The sequence below is a fragment of the Jaculus jaculus genome, chromosome 14, assembly GCF_020740685.1.
Source record: "Jaculus jaculus isolate mJacJac1 chromosome 14, mJacJac1.mat.Y.cur, whole genome shotgun sequence".
In the NCBI taxonomy this organism is placed as follows: Eukaryota; Metazoa; Chordata; class Mammalia; order Rodentia; family Dipodidae; genus Jaculus; species Jaculus jaculus.
In genome coordinates this window covers 8,995,562-9,017,829 of record NC_059115.1, presented here as the reverse complement: position 1 = coordinate 9,017,829, position 22,268 = coordinate 8,995,562, and the positions used below count along the sequence as shown (strand labels likewise).

The following is a 22,268-nucleotide window of genomic DNA, read 5'->3' as shown; positions in this document are numbered from 1 at the left end:
CACCTCTTGTACCCTCCTGGGGACTCTCTGTAAAACAGTGCCCTGGGCACCCTGAACACAGCTGGTCCCTGGCTCTCTGGTCTCCCTGGAGGCGGGCAGAACCTGTTGTCTCCTTTCCTGTACTCTGCAGATGGTAACCAGAATGGATGGCACTGGACAGAGGGAGGCGAGGAAATCCCAGGAGAAGGAACTGAAACTTTTAATGGCCCTGGGACTTAGTGGACAACCAGTCCCAGCCCAGGACCCTTGTTCTCTCCACAGCCTGCAGGCCTGGAGGTCCCAGTATCAGGTCCTTCATCAGGGGCGAGCTCCCAGATAAAAGCTCCTGACATTGCTAGGCGCTGCCCCACACGGGGCTGACATGCCAGCGGCTGTCCAGATCCTGGCAGGCATGTGGCTTTGCATCCTGCTTGGTGCTTTCATGGGCCGTGTCTCTGGGGCCCTTTCTGGACCAATAGGCTGGAGATTGCCAGGGAAGAGCCCTCGCTTTGAGCGTCCTGGGGATGTGGTGATCGGGGGCAGCTTCTCCATCTTGCACTTCTATCAGGTTACCCTGCTTGATTTCACAGTCCTTCCACCTGGGCTGCCACCTTCAGAGTAAGTGCTTGGTATGGGTTGGCGAGCCCTGAAGGCCATCTGCACCTTCCAGAGGTTCCCTGGGCCTTGGCAAGAGGCTTTTATTCCAAATGTCAGTGAGATGGTTAGCCTCATCTGTCTGATCCATTGTTCTGGCTCCATTGTTTCCCTTCCACAGTCTCTTTCCATTTTTTTTTTTTTTGTTTATACTTGAAAGAAATATGTGTGCTTCATGAACTTGCTGTGCTTTGTGGACTCCCCAGTCTGTCATGGGTTCTTGCCTCTCTTGTCTGTCCTTCATTCTTAGAGCCTAGGTTGGTGTGTTTTTGGAAATGAATTAGTTAATCTCTGCATCACTTATAAACCCCTAATGTTTATGTGTATTCTCTTTGCCCATTTTTCTGTTTGTTTTTTCTAGGTAGGGTCTCACTCTAGCTCAAGCTGCCCTGGAATTCACTATGTAGTCTCAGGGTGGCCTTAAATTCACTATGATCCTAATACCTCTGCCTCCCAAGTGCTGTGATTAAAGGCATGAGCCACCACATTATTTATTTGTTTGCAAGCAGAGAGAGACAGAGAGAAGAGAGACATGCAGAGAATGGGTGCACCAGGAACTCCAGCTTCTGTGAATGAACTTCAGATACATGAGCCACTTTGTGCATCTGGTTTCACATGGGTACTGGGGAATAGAACCTGGGTTGTTAGCTTTGCAGGCATGCACCTTTACCACTGAGCCAACTCTCCAGCCCCTTGCCCTTAAAAAATATTTTTTTTGCTCATTTTTATTTATTTATTTGAGAGTGACAGCGGGGGGGGGGGAGGAGAGGAGGGAGGGAGGGAGGGAGGGAGAGGGAACGGGAGCACCAGGGCCTCCAGCACTGCAAACCAACTATGGATGCGTGCGCCCCCTTGTGCATTTAGCTAACGTGGGTCCTGGGGAATCGAGCCTCGAACCTGGGTCCTTAGGCTTCATAGGCAAACGCTTAACCACTAAGCCATCTCTCCAGCCCCCCTTGCCCTTTTGGTACTGGCTTTTCCAGCCTGTCATTGCATATAGAAATTGCCAGTATTATTCAATCTTTCAAATGTCTGTTTTTAGGTTTATTTTAAAAACTGCAAAGGTTGTTGGGTGTGGAGTGCATGACTGTAGTCACAGAACTTGGGAGACTGATGCAGTGAGATTGTGAGCTCTTGACATGTTTGTGCCGCAGAGTGAGACGCTGTCTTTCCCCTCCTTTTCTTTTTGCAGTAACATTGCAACTATTTGTTTTTATGATTCATTTCTTCATGCATGTGCATATGTGCTGTGTCTCCACCTTCTTTGAGACAGTCTCTTGCTGCGACAAAAGAATCTGACCTTTGAACTTTGCATTATCTTGGCTCTGCCTCCCTTGGTTTTAGACACACTGGTTTCTCCAACTCATGAGCAACTTTGTGTCCAGATTTATATCAGTGATGGAGAACTGAACCTGGGCTGGCAGGCTTTGCAAGAAAGTGTCTTTCTGCTGAACCGTCCCTCAAGTCCTATAGCAATCTCTTTAAAAAATTTATTTCTCTCTCTCTCTCTCTTTTTCTGTCCTTGGTGACACCATATGTGTGGAATCAAATGACAACATCAATCCTTTGGTTCTCTTTGTCCCCTTTCTTTGAGACTGAGTCTTTCTTTCTTCTAGTCTGTTTTTTCAAGATATGGTTTCATTCTAGCTCAGGGTGAACTGGACTCCACTATGTTGTCTAAGGGAGGCCTTAAATTCATGACTGTTCTCCGACCTCTACCTCTCAAGTGCTGGGATTAAAGATACATGCCACCACGCCTGGCCTCTTTTTCTTTTCTTGCCACTGGGAAAGCCAGTCTAGCTGGCCTGTGAGCTTTACGTTTCTCCAGATTCTATCTCCCATTGCTGTTGATATGTTGGGATTACAGAGCATGTGCCATTTTGTCTCTGTTTTTATGTGGAAATTGGGATTCATCTTGAGTCTACAAGTTGGCAGAGCAAGTGCCTTTAAGTAGTGAACCAGCTCTCTAGCCTGAGACCCTGACTTCCAAAACAAGAGGCTGGTGAAATGGCACTGTAGGCAAAATGCTTGCTTTGTGAGCATTTCAGATCCTCAGCACCCACGTAAAAGTCAGGCACATTGTAATCCCAGTGCCGGGGAGATGGAGATATGAAGATTCCTAGGGATGCTGGCCAGCTACCCTAGCTGAGTCAGTGAGATCCAGGACCCATCTCAAAAAATGACAGAGAGTGACTGAGGAGATGCTGGCAATACCTGAATTCACACACACACACACACACACACACACACACTATGCATGCAGAAATAGTGTCAAAGTGTATTGTGAAATAAGTGCAGATTCTTCCTGGAAAAGCATGAGACTTCCTGCTCTGCCCTCTTTGATATTCACTTAGAGTGTGTGTCTGTGAGGAGCTGGGATTGAGGCTACATTTTCATAAGTGCTAGACAAGTACTTTACCCCCGGCTCCTTTTTCCTAGGTGTTTTGAGACAGGGTCTCACTAACTTGCTCACGTGCGCCTTGAACCCACAGTGTAGTCCAGGCTGACACAGAGCTCTTGATCCTTCTGCCTCAACCACCTGTGTAACTGGGATTAGGGACTTGTGTCGCTAGACCTGGATTTGGTTTTTCTTCTGTATATGCGTGTGGCGTGCAGTATGTGTTTATATATGCATATCAGTGTGAGAACCCAGGTGTATGTGAGTGCAGTTGCACTAGTGTGTGCATGGATGTGGAGGTGAGTGGTTGACCTTGAAAGTTATCTATTCTTGTCTACCCGAAAGTCTTCACTTTACCCAACCTCCTCCCACTGCCCCTGGCTCTGCTTTAGCTATTCTGAATGGTGCTGCTAAGCACATCCATGTATGAGCGCTTGTGGCACTTCTCATTCTCTTCAATACTGACTGTGTTCAATGCCCATTCCACCTACCTGTGTACACGTGAGCTACTCTTTCCTTCAGAGTTTCCCAGTGGGGCTACCGGGTGGCCCAAAGCTTTGTCTTTGCCGTGGAGGAGATCAATAGGAGCCCCCACCTGCTGCCCAACCTGACGCTGGGCTTCTCCATCCGCAACTCTGGGGACTCCGTGCACGGCGCCCTGCGTGGGACGATGGACTTTCTCACGGGGCAGGAGGAGCCTGTCCCCAACTACACATGTCATCCTGGTCCTCCTCGGGCTGCCATGGTCGGGGACACGCGGTCATCCCTGTCTGTGTCCATGGCCAGGCTTCTGGGGCTGTACAAGTTTCCCCAGGTGAGTTGTTCAGAGTCCTGTCCCTTCGTGGACAGCAATAATGGTGATGTGATGGCTCAGCACCTGCTGACACTAACTGGATTTATTTCCAGGTCCTGAAATACCAGTGCCAAGTCACTGAAGCTGAGCCTGGGGCGAGTCAACAGATCAGGGACTCAGAGCTGTACCTGACAAGAGCTCTGAGGCAACAGCTTGCAGAACTCTTATTAGAACAGCTCTGGGCACAAGGTTCATGCAGAGTTTATGCAGATAACGGCTTAAACAAAACAAAGTAGATGACAACTTCCCTATCTCAGAAGCAGGAGACATTCTGGTCAGCCTGAGTCGATAGATGAATATTAGAATTTCCTAACAGCTGGAGAGTAGAGAGTACACACAGTGATCCCAGCATTCTGGGATCAGGCACAGGTCTCCTTCTCAAAACACAGGGTCAGCAGAACCACAGAGTGCTCTGCAAACACAATGCTTTTATGTAGACATGCTAAGAGCCACCTGCAGTGATGGTCATGATATTGTGTAGCTCTGCTGTGGGCCCAGATTTCTTGCCCACACTCTCCATGCCCAACATGGATCTCCTCCACATAACCTTGTTTTCAGAGATCTATAATCCCTTCTGTATTGATGCGGCTTGGAAAATAACCCTAGGGAGTCCATGTGTAGTCAGCTGGGATGTCATTGTTGGATTTTGAATAGTGTAATTGAGCTCATGGCATCGGATCCATCTCCACCCTGGCAGCGTTCCTTGAATCCCAAACCCTCAGTGCCATTCCTACAATGCTGTCCATGTTTGACAGGCATTTTACTGTCTTAGCCTATGGTTTTTAAAGATTATTTTATAGAGAAAGAGAAAGAGAAAGAGAGAAGGGGGGGGGAGAGGGAGAGAGAGAGAGAGAGAGAGTGAGGGAGGGAGAGAGAAGGGCTTTAGCCTCTGCAATCAAACTCCATAAGCTTGTGCTACCTAGTGGGCATGTGAGATGGCTTCACCATTGAGGTGCTTGCCTGCATAGCCTATAGACTTAAAAAATATATTTAATTAATTTATTTATTTGAGAGAAAGAGGGAGAGAGAGAGAGAGAGATATTGAGAGAATGTGAGCACCAGGGCCTCCAGTCACTGTAGACGAACTCCATATGCATGCCCAACCTTGTGCATCTGGCTTATGTGGGTACTGGGGAATCAAACCCAAGTCCTTAGGCTTTGCAGGCAAGTGCCTTCATTGCTAAGCCATCTTTCCAGGCCCTGTATTAAAACATGCATTTGTTTGGGATTTTAAAAAATTAGATATGGACATATGTAGTATGTAAACAACAAATGTTGGTACCATCCTTTCCCTCCTTCCTGCCCCTTTTCTGAAGAGGCCTTCCTTATTGGGGTTGGAGGTCAACCCCATGGGGATAGTTAGTCATGCATCATAGTGGGGAGAGGCAATGTTTGTGCAAAATGTCCCAACTTGTGGCTCTAACAATCTTCTTGCCCCCTCTTCCACAAAATTCCCTGAGCCATGCTGGGTGCATTTTAAGTCTACTTCAGTGATGGGCACTTAGGAGCCTCTGGGTCTCTGGTTCGGTAGGTGTTGAGTGTGCTCAGTGTCTGTCTCCATCACCCTGGTGCTGATATCAGATTCACTGAGAAAGCAGATCTCTTGCTCATTTCCCCAGTTCCTCTGTAGTTTCAGCTAGGGCTGGGGCGGAGTGCACTGGGTCGCTTATCTCCTCAGGTCCCACTCCCTTGTGAAGCAGATGCTCCAATGGGGAATAAAACATGCATTGTAATGTGAATTGAGGTATGATTTGCATAGAAAACAATTCACCCAATTAACATGTACAAGTAATTCCTTGATGCTTAGGATGATCTGAGGTGTGCACAGTTACCACACTGAATCTGGAAACATTTTCATTCCCCTAGAGGCAGCCTCCAGTCCATTAGCTGTCACTTCCCATAGGCTGAGTATCCAGGTAACAATCCCCAGAGGCGTCGCAGCCTTGGAACTCACTGGTCATGCTAGACTGGATGACAAGGAAGACTCAGGTATCTGTCTTCCTCAGCCCCCCTAGCCTTTGGACTACATATGTACATGATTCGAAATTGCATTTCATATGCTAGGATTTGTAGCATAAGCAGAGAAAAGAATCTCTCTTTTTTTTTTTTTTTTGTGAGGGCAGAGTAAGACAGGTTCCCTTCTCTAGTCTAGCCTTGCCTGGAGCTCTTGATCCTCCTGCTTCATTCTTTCAAGTGCTGTGATTACAAGCATACACCATTGTGCCCGCAACAGAAGCTTCACTTCTTGCACACATCTCAAAAAATTCTTATTTTCCCTCTTGTCACAGTGCAGGATACAATACAGGTACTTCAGTGAAATTCGAATTACAGACAAATAATCATTATAGCACATTTGTCCAAATACTTAAACCAAAATAATTTTTGTTGTTAATAAATAATGATGGGTAGGCTGTGTCATAAGCCTATAGTACGTTTTCATTGCTTATCTAAAATATACAATTGCCTCAGTATTCTGTATTTTTATTGGAAACTGCATACCACTACCTGTGTAAGATTGAGTCAGCCTTATCCCTCCCTATGAACCAACCCAGATGCCAACATCTATAGGTTAAGGCATTGTTACCTGAGAGCAGCCTATTTAACTGCTGCCATCTTTGGTATTGAGTTAAAGCCTCATCCATTCCAGACCCCCTGAGATGGAGCAGCTACATTCTGCATAACTGCCCAGAGGTCAAAAGCAAACATAGAGCCCTCATAATGACCACAAAATGACCAGATGACAAGAGGCAGTCTCTTATTGTCACCAGTGAGGAACAACCTACCAGGTCTGTGTAGACCACAGAGTGAGATCCAGCCTGGCTGAGATGCAGAAACTGAAAATAGTATGAACGGGGCAAAGGAGGGATGCTGAGAAGAGGAGAGGAGAGGAGAGGAGAGGAGAGGAGAGGAGAGGAGAGGAGAGGAGAGGAGAGGAGAGGAGAGGAGAGGAGAGGTTCCTGCTATTCGGCTCCATTCCAGACAACACATGGGCTGTGCCTGGGATGAACTAGCCAATGAGGGGCGCTGGGCTTTTCGGTGGAACCTGGACAAGTCTAAGAGCACAATGCTCAAGATCTCCCATGCAAAGCTTTCTTTTGTTAAAAAGCTATGTATTTAAACTTATTTGCGAGAGATAGAGGGAGAGAGAGACCGAGTATGAATATGACCTACCAAGGCCTCTTGCCACTACAAACAAACATGTGCTAATTTGTAATCTGGCTTTATGTGGGTACTTGGGAATCAAAGCCACAACAGGCTTTGCAAGCAAGTGCCTTTAAGCACTGGGCCATCTCCCCAACCCAAGGAACACTCTGGTCAATGTTAAAAGCTTCTTCACTGGTCTCCGCCAACATTATTGCCCTACTGAGAACATGTAGGCAACTCCTAATTCATCCTTATTACCCTGAACATCTCAGTTCCACCTCACACCATGCTCCCTCTTCAGACTCTCCATTTTTCCTAACATTTCCCAATCACAGCTAAACTATGAATCTTACTGTGAGGCTCCCTTAGTACATAACATTTATTCTACATTAAAATTCCATATATAATAATATTTTTTCCTATTCATGTTTCAGTATATCTGGGGCAAGAGCAATATAAAATGGTTTTCATTTTGGTTTTAATGGAGAGTGAAGTTAGCATAGGTTAAATGGGATAAGTGTTATTAATTTAGGGAGAAATTAATGGATATTGTTCTTCTTTTAGCCAAAGACTAGTGGGAGCATGCCATTAGAGAGCATAATCTTTGTCTCCATAGGATTCTGACCTGGTACCCCATACAAGACAATGGTTCTTTTACACGGAGCAGATCTCTTAGCCAATCAAAGAGCTATTGGTTACCCACCAAGGCTGTGCGCCACTATTGCACATGTCAGTATGTTTGCTTCTGAGTAGCTTAGACTCCTGTCTTGGGCTGTTGGCCACTTTCTCCCAGTAGCTCATGCAGCACTTTCTAGTACTAGATGGGCAAACTGTCTAGGGTCTGGCTCTCTTCTGGAGTCCAGGCAGGTCTCTCCGTGTTCTGTGTAGGCAACATATGATGTCTTCCACCATAGGGTCCCACAAGTGATGACCTCTCTAGAAACCCTAAAGAACAGCGTTAACCATGTGAGGACAGAACAGGAGAATTGGTTTGGGTGTTCAAAAACTTTAATAAGCTCAATAAATCTTGTGAACAGAGCATAAGGGAACTGTGGGATTCCCTAAAATGTCCTAACATTTGGACCATGAAAGCTGTCTGAGAAGACTGAAAGAACAGGTAGCACAGTCATCAGTAGGATAGGGCGGCAGTGCTGGCTTAAGTGTTTCATTCCTTTTTGTTACTGCGTTCTGCTGGCCCTGAACTCACGTTCATGCCCTGACCTCAAGGTTGCAGCAATACTCTTGTCTCAGCCTCCCTGCTACTGGCCTATGAACATACATCACTCTCTCCAGACAAGCACAGATATTTTAAAACATCATCATCTGGATGATGCCTTACTACTCAAAAATGCAGAAAGAAAATTGTCTTTGGTTTTGAGATGTTTAGAGAGATGCGAGATGCAAATTCTGGGACCTACTTCATTTTACTCTTGCATTTTTTTTTTTTTGTGTGTGACAGTCTCTAATGTACCTGTGGCTGGTCCAGAACTTGCTGTGAAGGCAAGGATAATCTTGAATTCTTGGATCTCCTGTTTCCACTTCCCCAGTGGGAATCGAGACATATATTGCCATGTCAAGTACTGGACCTAACTTGTAGCCAGTCCATTACACTCCTGGAGTCCTGGTTAGCCTCCGAGATCCCCAGGCTGTATGTTCTGCCAGCATCTCTTCACCTTTCTCAAGAGGGGCTGGTGTCCCAGCTCTGTTCCACGTTGTGGGGACATTGGCTGTGCTTGCCAAGGACCGCAGTTGTATGCAGGATGTGGTTTCTAGCTATCCAGGGTGCTCATGTGAGTTTGTCACCCTTTCATTTTTTTCATTGCTTTAATATTTTTATATTTTTTGTTAATTTTTAATTTTTTGAGACAGATTGTCATATATCAAGGGTGACCTGAAACTCACTCTATTTCAGAGAATGACCCGGAACTCCCAATTACATGGTACGCAACCATGCAGTTTTATACTGTGCTTGGGATCAAAACCAGGGCTCTCTGCCTGCTAGAGAAGCACTCTGCCAACTGAGCTACATCTTTAGCCCCAATACCTTATTTTTGCTGTGCTCTTCATCTGACATTTAAACTTAAACATTACTCTGAAGCCAAATTCTGGTTCTCACATCTTTTTGTATTTGTTGGTCCTTCCCTTGCAGGTCAGTTACTCGTCCACGCTGCCCAGCCTCAGTGACAAGACCCAGTTCCCATCCTTCCTTCGGACCCTGGCTAGTGACCTCACGTCCTCTCACGCGCTGACCCAACTGGTGCTGCACTTTCAGTGGTCCTGGGTGGGCATTCTGTCCCAGGACGATGACTTTGGGCAGCAGGCCAGCTCCCTGATCTCCCAGGAGCTGAGCCAGGCTGGTGTCTGCATTGAGTTCCACCTCCAGGTTCCTTCCCAGGAGTCTTTGGAGAAGACTGAAGTTATTGTTCAGAAGATGCTGAGATGCACCGCTAAGGTGGTTCTGGTCTTCCTGAGCAACTCGAACTTCCAGCTCATCCTGCATGGCTTAGTGCGCCTCCGTGTCGCGGGTCAGGTGTGGGTCAGCAGGCACACTCTGCACTTGGCTCTTGCCCTGAGCCTTCCACTCGTCTCCCAGGTCCTGCAAGGCTCATTTGGCCTCTTATATCACAGCAGCCAGGCACGTGGGTTCCCTGAGTACCTTGCTCAGCTGCGCCCCAACCGGACCCCAGAGGACATGTTCATAGAGAGCTTCTGGGAGTCCACCTTTGGGTGCACGTGGCCCCACAGAAACAGCACAGTGATGGGGGGTGTCAAGTTCTGCTCAGGGAATGAAAGTCTCAGAGACCGGGAGTTTCCTTTCCAGGAAGTGAGTAAAGTTGACATTGCTTACACAGCTGTCCACAGCATCGCCCATGCCCTGCAAGACCTGATCACCTGTGAGCGCGGGGACGGGGCATGCGCAGACCCTCAGCGCTTCCAGCCCTGGCAGGTGAGACAGAAATGTGGGGCGTGGGTGGGGGATTCAGGGAAGGTGGCTGTGTCTAAGCTGCAGAGGAGGAGCAGAGACTGTACTGACTCATCAGGGAGTCGCCTTTGCTGGCTGGTGCGAATCATCTCAGCAGGTGCCTTCAACAAGGAGTCACCTCCTCCTGGGGCCGGTCCATTCAGCAAACAGGATGCATACATAGTAAAACTCAAATGTTAGACAAACGGAAAATAGATCTATAGTGTTTTCCAAATTTGAGTCTTGTTTTCCTGTGTGTATTTCTGATTGTGTGTGATTATATTCTTGTTCGCATGCAAATGCAGCCTCGCCCATCTCCTGGCGTGCTGGGAGGTCAGAGAACAGTCAGGGCTTGGTTGAGGCAGGACTTTTCTTCAAGGCTCTGCTCACCAGGCGGTGGGGAAATGGGTTCCAGCGGGTCCTCTTGCCTCCACCTCCCATCTGGCCCTAGGTGTGCTGCGATTACAGAAACCTGCCACAGCGTCTGGCTGTACTTGGGTTCTGAGGTCCAAACTCAGCTACTCACCCTTGCGGCAAGAAATTCTTTTCCCCCACTGAGCCATTTCTCCAGTCCCCAAACTTGAGTATTCACAAGCAAATGACCGTGTGTTAACATCAGTGTGCTTCAAACCCAAATTTCAGATAGAAAATGCGATTTATTTAGTTACTCATGTATTTATTAAATTTTTAATTGATATTTTAATACATGAAAATAATGCGATTTCATTACAATACCCTCCCAGTACCACAATACCGTCGATTGTACTCCCTATTCTCCCCGCTTTCAAAAGAACTCCCCTTTTTCATAATAATCCCTCTTTTATTTTGATGACTTATGCCTCCTTTTGCCCTCCTCTATCATAAATGCTGAGATGCTGGTGAACTCCATATTGTAGTGGTCATGTGTAGGAGCTGACAGCTGCTGTGAGGTCGTGGACTGCTGTCCGCGTCCTGCCTGGGAGACAGTGTCCCAGAGTACTCCTCCCCCACCTCTGGCTGCTCCGTTCTTAACACCCTTGACCATCCTGGCGCTGTTCCAGCAGTGGGCCCCTCCTGCCTGGTTGAGTAGCAGGCAGAGTTAGCCCCAGCTGGGTAAGCCTCTTGATGACTCTTCTCCCCCACCAGTCTGCACTTTTCAGCATCTGATAGTAGCCAGGAGGGGGAAGGCTTCTAGCTCCATTCCAACTTGGCTTTGCAGTGTCTTGAAACTGATAGATGTTGTGTCTTCAGTACCAGGGTCTTAACATTTAGATCTGGTGGGCATCAGCTCTGGCAATAACTTGTATTGTTTATGGTTTCCAGGGACCTCTGTGACCATAACTAACTCACTAGGTCATACCCCGTCCCTGTCACTGGTATTTCCCTTTAACAACCTGTGGCTTCTGAGAGGAGGCGCTTGTTTGCCTTATTTCTTGGGCAACTGGGATGCCATGCAGAAAGTTCTTCAGTACATCTATGTGGAAGTATCCTCCCTAAGTTTCCTCTATGGGCTGTGAAATTTCTACTCTTATTTTGAAGTCTTTAATCCATTTATAGTTGAATTTTGTCCAGACCCAGAGATTCTGGCCTGTAGTCCTTCTTGTACATGCAAACATCCAGTTTTCCTAGCACCATTTGTTATAAATTCTATCTTTTCTTCAGTATGTGTTTTTTGACATCTTTGTCAAATATCAAGTAGCTGTGCTTACATAAATTTATACCTGGATATTGTATTCCATTCTAGTCCACTCCATTCTACTCCATTCCATTCCATTCCATTCCATTCCATTCCATTCCATTCCATTCCATTCCATTCCATTCCATTCCATTCCATTCCATTCCATTCCATTCCATTCCATTCCATTCCACTCCACTCCCACTCCACTCCACTCCATTCCATTCCATTCCTCCCCTCCTCCAGTTCAGTCCAGTCCAGTCTGTTTTTTTCGCCTGAGGCTGGCCTGGAATTCACTATGTAATCTCAGGGTGGCCTCCAACTCGGGGCAATCCTCCTACCTCTTCTTCCCAAATTCTGGGATTAAAGGTGTGTGCCACAGCACCTGGCTCTGTCCTTTCTTTGTTGTCTGTTTTGGAGCCCCTGCCATGCTGACATTATTGTTATGTCTCAGAAGTATAACTTGAAGTCAGATATGGTATGATGATACTTTCAACAGTCTTTTGTGTTCTGAGGACAGTTTTGGCTATCCAAGATCTTTCGTGCTTTTACATTACTTTTAAGAATAATTTTCTATTTCTGTGAAGAATGATGTGCTAGAAATTTGATTAGAATTATATCTGCATATTGCTTTAGTGGGATGACTGTTTTCATGATATTAATTCATCCAGTCAATGCATGTGAGAGATCTTTTCATCTTCTGGTGTCTTCCTTTAATTTCTATCTTCAGTACTTTAGTTTAATGGTGTAGGTCTTTCACTTCTTGTGTTAGGGATACCCCAGGATATTTAATATTGTGTGGGTATTGTGAATGGGAGCATTTTCTCAATTTCTTTCTCAGTATGTTTGTCATTGGTATATAGGAAGGCTACTGATTTTTAGGTGTTCATTTTCTATCCTGCCACTTTTCTAAAAGTGTTATTCATCCCTATGTATTTTCTGGGGGAGTCTTCAGAGTCTGTTGTGCATAGAATCATACATCTGCAAATAAGGGTATCTGAAACAGTGGATACCCTTGTCTTGTTCCATGTCTTAGCAGGAATGTTCTGAGTTTTTCTCTGTTTAGCAACCTGTGGACTATAGGTTTGTTGTATAGAACTTTTATTGTGTTGAGGAATGATTCCCCCATCATTAGTTTCTTCAGTGTCTTCTTTTTTTTTTTTTTTATCATGAGAAGGTATCAAACTTTTTAAAGCCTTTTTTTTTTTTTTTTTTGCATTTGTTGAGTTGATTGTGTTCTCTTGAGATTTTTTTTTTCTTCCCCCAGGTAGGGTTTCTCTCTAGTTCAGGCTGATCTGTAATTCACTATGTAGTGTGTCAGGGTGGCTTTGAACTCATGATGTTCCTCCTACCTCTGCCTCCCTAGTGCTGGGATTAAAGGCATGCCCCACCATGCTAGGCCAGGAATTTTTAAAATTTAAATTTGTTTGAGAATGAAAGAAAGGGAGAATGGGTATTCCAGGCCTTCAGCCACTGCAGATGAACTCCAGATGCATTTGCCATCTTGTACATCTGGCTTATGTGGGTCCTGAGTAATTGAAGCTGAGTTCTTTGCTTTGCAGTCAAGTGCCTTAATAGCTAAGTCATCTCTCCAGCTCCTCTCTTTGGATTATTTTGGGGAGTTTGTTTTGTTCTTTGATTCCTTTGAACATTGATATAATCACTGATTTGAATTGTTGGTTTGACATTTCATTTAAGTCAGTCTCACTGGAGGTCATTTCTGATGGTTTTATAACTTTTGGTGGAATTATGCTGTCTTGACTTTTTTGTATTATAATGTAGAGATTTTTGAATCTTGAGTTAATCTGATGCTTGGGTTTTCTATTTATCTGCTGTATTCTTAGATGTGTAAATGTGATGTTACATATTTTCAGGGTATGAGCTTAAGGTGCCAGGTGTGGTTCTTATATTAATAGCAGAAATGACCCTAGGTGTTGAGTTTGCCTGCTTTGCAAGAATTACAGCAGTCTGGGTGGAGCCAAACACAGGAAAATTCTAAAATTCAGCTGAGCACTGTATATGCTCAATCAAAACCACCATGGAGTATTTGTGTAAGAGTGGGGATTAAAACTGATGATCAAACAAAGTCAAAGTCCCCAAGGGTGTGTGTTGCCCCATACCCTTAATCCTGTCAACTGGCTGAGATTTGTGGTTTGTAAAGGGTTCTGGGTCAGCCCAGGGCTGAGTGAGAGCCCCACCCCCCAAGTCTGACAGAAGAAGATAAAAGCACTAAAAATCAGGAAATATCAAAAGCCACAAAAGTCAACCACACAATACAGCTCATTTAAGAATGGCATAGCTGAGTACCAATCAAATCTAGCATATAACCTGCCCTGATGTGGAAGGTGTGATTAGCACTTCTGGCGCCGGCCTATATACCAGGCTTTGGGGAAGGTATGGGCACAGTGTAAATAGACCGTTAACTTTTAGGATGGCTTCTGGTTTACCTATGCTGTGTGCTTGCCTGGGTCCCTCTTTGTTATGCTGTGGGCTCAGGGAGGATGGCTGGGTCAGTGAATCTGCGCTTCTGTTTGGCTGTGCTAGATGGTATGTGGCTGAATTCCCTAGATCTCCAGTGCTTCCTGGCACTGGAAGTTGGGAGAGGGGAGGCTGTGTAGAGTGCCCAAAGCCACACTAGAGCTGTCCAGCTTGTCCTCTTCCTCAGGAGCCCTGTAGTGGGTCCCCGTGGTCCTTTCCTTCAGGTTCCTCAGTTCTGGGAGGAGGCTGGTGTAAGTGGACCATTCCTTCTCTGTGATTCTGCTCAAGCTGGCTCAGGCTGGGCCAGGAGTGTATGCAGCTCTTCCCAGCAGACCTCCAGGCAGGAGCCAATGTGGTTGGTTGAGTGGTTGCTAGAAGTTCTGGGTCTCTCCAGCTTCTGTTCTCTGGTTGATAACTCCTTATACACCTTCACTTTTTGTTAAAAGAGTGTATTCTGGTGTTTTTCTGCTTATTTCCCCCACCCCTAGACTGCTTTGGTGTGACTACTACACCTGCCATCTTAACATGAAGGTTGTTTTTAAATTTCTATTTAATTGGTTTCTGTTTTAATCATAGTTACTTCTTTTCATATTATTGTCTTGTTCCAGATATTAGTGGGGATGCTTCAATTGTTTCTCTATATGATGTCGGCAATAGATTTTTAAAAACTTTTCTATTGACAACTTCTATACTTACAGACAATAAACCATGATAATAACCTCCCCTCCCCCACTTTCCTCTTCACTGCTCCACTCTCCATCATATCCCCTTCCTCTCTCCATTAGTCTTTCTTTTTATTTTGATGTCATCATCTTTTCCTCCTATTATGAGGGTCTTGTGAAGGCAATGGTAAGCACTGCAAGGTCATAGGTATCCAGGCCAATTTCTGTCTGGAAGATTGCGTTGTAAGCAGTCCTATCCTTCCTTTGGCTCTTACATTCTTTCTGCCACTTCTTCCACAATGGATCCTGAGCCATATAAGATATGATAAAATTACTTCAGTGCTGAATACTTCTCTGTGACTTCTTCTCAGCACTATGGTGCCTTTGGGGACATCCCAGTGGTCACCACACTCTGAAAGAAGCTTCTCTAACCAAAAGTGAGAGTAGTATTAATATGTGAGGATGAACATTAAGTAATGTGCTTATAGGACAGTTTGGTGAGCATAATATATACATTTAGCCAGATAAGAACAGGTGTTATTCCCCTAGGGCTCATGACCTCCCCTGCCATAGGCTTTTGATTAGGTTTTCAGTAGGAAGCAGGTATTTCCTCCCATGGAGCAGGCCTTCAGTCCAATTAGAGAGCAGTTGGTTTCTCACAAAATAGACATGGAAATATTGCTCCTATTTGGCCATTTGGCCTGCCTGGATAAACTTGGAGGCTTCCAGTGTCCACTGTTTTTTGCCCTTGATGACTTCTGTCTTCCATAGGGCTGCATCCTGTTATATATATCTTTCAATTTTTCAGTTGGCTGGCCTATATGGAGAAGGTCTTCTGCTCAGCACCAGCTTGATTTCTCAGTGACTTTGCCACTTAGGCTTGTGAAGTCTTCAGCAATAGGGTCTTATCATATGTTTCTTAGGGGAAACCAATGGCCTTGGCAATAGCCTGTAATGGTTTGGAGGCAACAGAGACCTCCCTGGCCAACAACTCACTGGAAGGTATCCCAACCCTTGCACTGAAAGTTTCTAGTAACAATCTATAGCTTCTGGGTGTGCCAGTGTTCAAAAAGGTAGGTTTTTATATGTTTTATTTAGAATATCTTGATTTTTTCTCAATTTTTATTAACATTTTCCATGATTATAAAAATATCCCATGGTAATACCTTCCCTTTCCCCCCAACTTTCCCCTTTGAAATTCCTTTCTCCATCATATCCCCTCCCCATCTCAATCAGTCTCTTTTATTTTGATGTCATGATCTTTTCCTCCTATTATGGTGGTCTTGTGTAGGTAGTGTCAGGCACGGTGAGGTCATGGAAATCCAGGCCATTTTGCATCCGGAGGAGCATGCTGTAGGGAGTCCTACCCTTCCTTTGGCTCTTACATTCTTTCTGCCACCTCTTCCACATTAGACCCTGAGCCTTGGAAGGTGTGATCAAGATGTTACTCAGTACTCCAGTCACTTCTTTCCAGCACCATTATACCTTCTGAATCGGCCCAAGGTCACTGCCATCTGAAAAGAGAAGGTTTTCTACCCAAAGTGAGAGTAGCATTAATATAAGGGTATGAATATTAAGAGAAGTGCTTACTGGGAAGTTTGATAAGCATAGTATATACACTTATCCAGACATCATCAGATGTTATACCCCTAGGACTTATGAGTTTTAAGTTTTAAGTTTTCAGTATCAGGGATGTGTTTCCCCCCCATGGAGCAGGCCTCTAGTCCAATTGGAGGGTAGTTGGTTTCCACCATGACAAACATGCCACTATTGCACCTGTTGGCTCATTTGGCCTGGCTGGCCAATTATAAGGCTTGCAGTGTCCACTGTTGAGTATCTTCACTGATGGTATCTCTTTCTCCCACAGAACTACATGTAGAATGGCTTCTTCCAGCTTTCTGTCAGCTGGTCTACATGGAGGAGGTTATCAGCTCAGTTCCAGCAGGAGTTCTCAGCAACCTTGCAGCCCAAATATGTGGAGTCTTCAGCAATAGGGTCTTACCATCTATTCCTGGTGGGAAACCAAGGGCCTTGGCAATGGTCTATAATGTTTTGGGGGCATCAGGGACCTCCCTGGCCACCAACTCACTGGAGGTATCCCATCCCTGGCACTGAAAATTTTCTAGCAATGATCTATGGCTCCTGAGTGTTCCATTGTCTGAAACTGGAGGATTCCATATGATTTATTTGCATCCTCTTAGATTTTGATTAGCCCTCCCTCCACCTTTCCTTGGTCAATCTCTTTCTGACCTCACTTTGGGCCTTTTCACTCCTGTTAATCTATTCTTCTACTTACATATATATAATGCCAACCTATTAAGTACGCTCCTCTCTTCCTTTCTCATCCCTTTATATCTCCTTTTTATTTATTTATTTTTTAAAGTTTTTATTTGTTTGTTTGAGAGCAACAGACAGAGAGAGAAAGAGGCAGAGAGAAAGAGATAGAGAATGGGCGCACCAGGGCTTCCAGCCGCTGCAAACGAACTCTAGACACGTGCAACCCCTTGTACATCTGGCTAACATGGGTCCTGGGGAATCGAGCCTTGAACCGGGATTCCTAGGCTTCACAGGCAAGTGCTTAACCGCTAAGCCATCTCTCCAGCCCTACATCTCCTTTTTAACTTACTGGTCTCTGCTACTGAGTTTTTTTCCTTCTCACACAGAAGCCCAATCATCTGTAGCTAGGAACCACATATGAAGGACAACATGTGGCACTTGGCTTTCTGGGCCTGGTTTACCTTACTTAGTATAATCCTTTCCAGATCCACCCATTTTCCTACAAATTTCATAACTTCATTTTTCTTTACCGCTGGGTAGAACTCCATTATACAATTATGCCACATCTTCATTATCCACTCATCAGTTAAGAAACATCTAGAATGGTTTCATTTCCCAGCTATTATGAATTGAGTGGCAATAAACATGGTTGAGCATGTGCTTCTAAGGAAATGGGATGAGTCCTTAGGATATATGCCCAGGAGTGCTATAGAGCAGGACCATATTGCATTCCCACCAATAGTGTAGAAGGGTTCCTCTTTTTCCACATCCCCACCAGCATTTGTGATCATTTGTTTTCATGATAGTAGCCAATCTGACAGGAATGAGATGGAATCTCAATTTAGTTTTAATCTGCATTTCCCTGATGACTAGGGATGTAGAACACTTTTTAGATGCTTATATGCCATCAATATTTCTTCTTTTGAGAACTCTCTATTTAGTTCCATAGCCCATTTTTTAATGGGCTTGTTTGATTTCTTATTATTTTGTTAGTTCATTGCATATCCTAGTTATTATTCCTCTATCAGATACATAGCTGGCAAAGATTTTTTCCCATTCTGTAGGTTGCCTCTTTGCTGTATTCAGTGTCCTTTGCAGTGCAAAATCTTTGTAATTTCATGAGGTCCCAGTGGTCAGATTTGCTAAGGGTTTATCAATCTTGATTATCCTTTCAAAGAACCAACTCTTTATTTCATTGATTCTTTGGATTGTTATTTTTGTTTCTATTTCATTAATTTCTGCCCTAATCTTTATTATTTCTTCCCACCTACTGATTTTTGGTTTGCCTTGTTCTTCTTTTTCCAAGGCTTTAAGGTGAAGCATTAGGTTGTTTACTTGTGACCTTTCTAATTTCTTAATATAGTCACTTAAAGCTATAAATTAACCTCTTAGGACTGCCTTCATTGTGTCCCAGAGATTTTGGTATGTTGTGTTCTCATTATCATTTGACTCTATGAATTTTTTGATTTTCTTCTTGATTTCTTCATTGACCCATTCATCATTTAGTAGTGTGTTTTTTTAATTTCCATGATTTTGTGTATGCTCTATAGCCTTTCTTGTGATTGATTTGCAGTTTGATGCCATTGTGGTCAGATAGAATGCAAGGAATTATTTCAATTTTCCTGTATTTGTTAAGATTTGCTTTGTGTCCTAATATTTGGTCTATTTTAGAGAATGTTCCATGTGCTGCTGAAAAGAATGTATATTCTGCAGCATTTGGATGAAATGTCCTGTAGATATCTGTTAGGTCCATTCCTACTATGACCTCATTTAGTCCAGATGCCTCTCTTTTTATTTTTTCCTGGGATGATCTGTCAATTGATGAGAGTGGGGTGTTGAAGTCACCCACTACCACTGTGTTTGGTGTTATCTGTGACTTTAGTTCTAATAGCATTTGTTTGATGAATTTGGGGGGGCCCCCATGTTAGGTGTATATATATAGGATTGTAATGTCCTCCTGTTGGAGGGTGCCTTTAATAAATATAAAGTAGACTTCCTTATCTTTCTTAACTAATGTTGGACTGAAGTCTACCTTGTCAGATATTAGGATAGCAACCCCTGCTTGTTTTCTAGGTCCATTTGCTTGGAACATTGTTTTCCAACCTTTAACCTAAGATAGTGTCCATCCTTTGTAGAAAGGTGGGTTTTTTGGAGGCAACAAATTGAAGGATCCTGCTTTTTAACCCAGTCTGTGAACCTATGTCTTTTGGTTGGGGCATTGAGGCCGTTGATTTTAAGAGATAATATTGAAAGGTGTGTATTCATTTTTGACATTTTTTGTAGTTTTTCTGGTTTTACCTTTAGTCTCTTATGTTAACTAGTATTGGAGTATTGTTTATTTTGTCCCAGTTCCTTATATGTGTGCTTTTCTTTTTCTTCAGCATGGAGGAGTCTTTCAAGTATTTTCTGTAGAGCTGGTTTTGTCTTCAAATACTCCTTTAGCTTGCTTTTGTCGTGGAATGTCCGTCTATTTGAATGGATAGTTTTGCAGGATAAAGTAATGTTGGTTGATAGTTATTATCTTTCAGGACTTGGAATACATCACCCCAAGCCCTTCTGGCATATAAAGTTTGTGTTGAGTAATCTACTGTAATCCTGATAGGCTTGCCTTTATAGGTAACTTGATTTTTCTCTCTGACTGTTTTCCATATTTTTTTTTTTTTTTGGTTTTTGTGTTTGGTAGTTTGATTATAATATGTCGAGAGGAGGTTCTTTCCAGGTTTTATCTGGCTGGTGTTCTAAAGGATTACTGTGTCTGAATTGGCACCTCTTTCCCAATTTGGGGGAAGTTTTCTTCTATGATTTTGTTGAAGATGCCTACTATGCCTTTGGAGTGAAATTCTTCTCCTACTATGCCCTGAATTCTTATGTTTGATCTTTTCATAGTGTCCCAAATGTCTTGAAATTCCCACTCATACTTTTCTATTAGTTTGTCTTTCTCTTTGTTGGACTGTATTAGATCTGCCACCTGGTCCTCTAGCTTATATATTCTGTCGTCTTCTTCATCCATCCTACTGGTGAGATTTTCTACAGAGTTTTTTATTTCATTAACTGTGTTCTTCATTGCTAGTAATTCTGACTGGTTTTTCTTTATTATTTCTATTTCCTTATTTATGTCTAGTATTGACTCCTTTATTTCATTAAATTGGTATTCTGTGTTGTCTTAGATTCCTTTGATTTCCTCATTCATTCCTTTGATTTCTTCTTTGACTTCTTTGAACATATTTATAATCATTTTTTTGAAATCATTCTCAGGCATTTCCTCTAACTCGTTCTCTGTGGAGGTCATTTCTGATGCATTGATACTTCTTGGTGGATTTATATTATCTTGCTTTTTGGTGTTTCTTGTGTTATAATGTATATATATTTGCATCCTGGATTATTTAATGATTGGATTTTCTAGTTAGCTGGGTATTATTAAATGTATCAGGCAATCTGATATTATATAACTTCAGGGTAGGAGCTTAAGGTATTAGGTGTGGCTCTCGAGACTCTCAGAGTATTTACAAAGCTGACCCTAGGTGTTGGGTTTGCGTGCTATGAGAGTATTCAAGTATGCTGAGTGGCACAAAATATAGGCAGATTCTAAAATTTAACTAACCGATGTAAAGTCTCAAGAAAAAACAGCTCTGAGTATTTATCCAAGAGTAGGTATTATGACAACCATATCCTCTAACTGTCCCTTAGGGTGTGTGGTGCCCAACCAGCACCCTTAATCCTGACAACAAGGAGGTTAAAATTTCTGAACTGTTGAGGTTTCCAAGTCAGCTTGTGACCAGATGAGACCCTTCCCTGGTGTAATACCAGTTACCTCTGCTCCTGCTTTGGTCTCGCTGTTGGTTCAAGTTGGTGTGTCTGGGTCCCTGGACTGCTGCTCTGTTTGCTGGAGCTGGGCACTGGTGGTGGGGGAGGGGAGGCTGTCAATGCTGCTGTAGTTCTCTCGCTGTTCCATGTGTTCTTCTACCTTGTGATCTGCTCCTCCGTTGTTCACTGCTGCTCTTCTTTCATGTTTCTTGAGTTTGCGGAGAGCTCCAGTGTGAGTGGAAGCTCCCCTCACCTAGCTTTTCCTGCAGCTCAAGCTGAGCCTGGTGGCTTTCTTGTGTGCTGTGGCCATGGTCAGCGGACCTGCCGGAGCTGCGTCTGCCAGCCTGTGTGGGCTCTGGATGCTCTGTATCTCTCCTACTTCTCTGCTGCTGTTTCAATTTCCTATACACCTCACTTTTTAGTAAAAGTTTGTATTTTGCTGAGTTTTTTTTTGGCTTTTCCCCTCCTTGTCTGCTTTGGCGTGGTACCTATGCCGCCATCTTAACTGGAAGTGGACCAAATATCTTGAATTTTTATTGACCCTCCCACAGCCCTTCCTTAACCCAATCTTTCCTCCTGGCCTCATTTAGGCTTTTCCCCTCCCTGTAATCTGTTCTTCTACTTACATATATACAATACCATCTGCTTAAGTCTTTCACTCTCCTCCATCCCTTATAGCCTTTTTCTAGCTTACTGGCTTCTGCTACCAATATTTGGTTCCATCTCACATGCAAGTCTATATATTTGTAGCTAGGATCCACGTATGAGAGAGAACATGTGACATTTGACTTTCTGGGCCTGGATTACCTCACTGTGGTCATTTGATTCAGGTGTCCCCCATGCACTTAGGTCTTCTGAATGCTAGGTTCCTAGTTAACGGAGATTTGGGAATTAACGTCTCCAGGCTGTAGTGTATTGTTTGGGGTAGGCTTATGGGTGTTATAGCCAGTTTCCCCATGCCACTGTTTGGCACACTCTCCTGTTCCTGTTGTCCACCTTATGTAGCTCAGGGGGTGATGTCCACTCTCTGCTCATGCCATCATTTTTCCTGCCATCATAGAGCTTCCCCTCAAGCTGTAAGCCAAAATAAACCCCTTTTTCCCACAAGCTGCTCTTGGTTGGGTGATTTCTACCAGCTTTGTGAAACTGACTGCAGCATCCACTTAGTATAATCCTTTCCATGTCCGTCCATTTCCCTGCAAATTTCATTTTTCTTTACCATTGAACAGAACTCCATTGTATAAATATACCACATCTTTATTGTCTATTCATCTTTGGAGGGACATCTAGGCTGGTTACATTTCCTAGCTATTGAGAATAGAACAACAATAACCATGGTTGTGCAACTATCTCTAAGGTAGTAAGAAGAGTAACTAGGATATATGCCTAGGACTGCTATAGCT

General features: G+C 44.0%; 1 protein-coding gene across 1 annotated transcript in view; it reads left to right on the top strand.

The window, feature by feature from the left end:
- The first annotated feature begins 391 nt into the window (after window positions 1–391).
- LOC101603192 (vomeronasal type-2 receptor 26-like) overlaps window positions 392–22,268 on the top strand; it is a 52,660-nt gene continuing 30,783 nt past the window's right edge. The window contains exons 1-3 of the mRNA XM_045134228.1: window positions 392–597; window positions 3,554–3,845; window positions 9,178–9,975. Of these exons, the coding sequence (XP_044990163.1) occupies window positions 392–597; window positions 3,554–3,845; window positions 9,178–9,975 (1,296 nt within the window). The remainder of the gene's footprint in view (window positions 598–3,553; window positions 3,846–9,177; window positions 9,976–22,268) is intronic.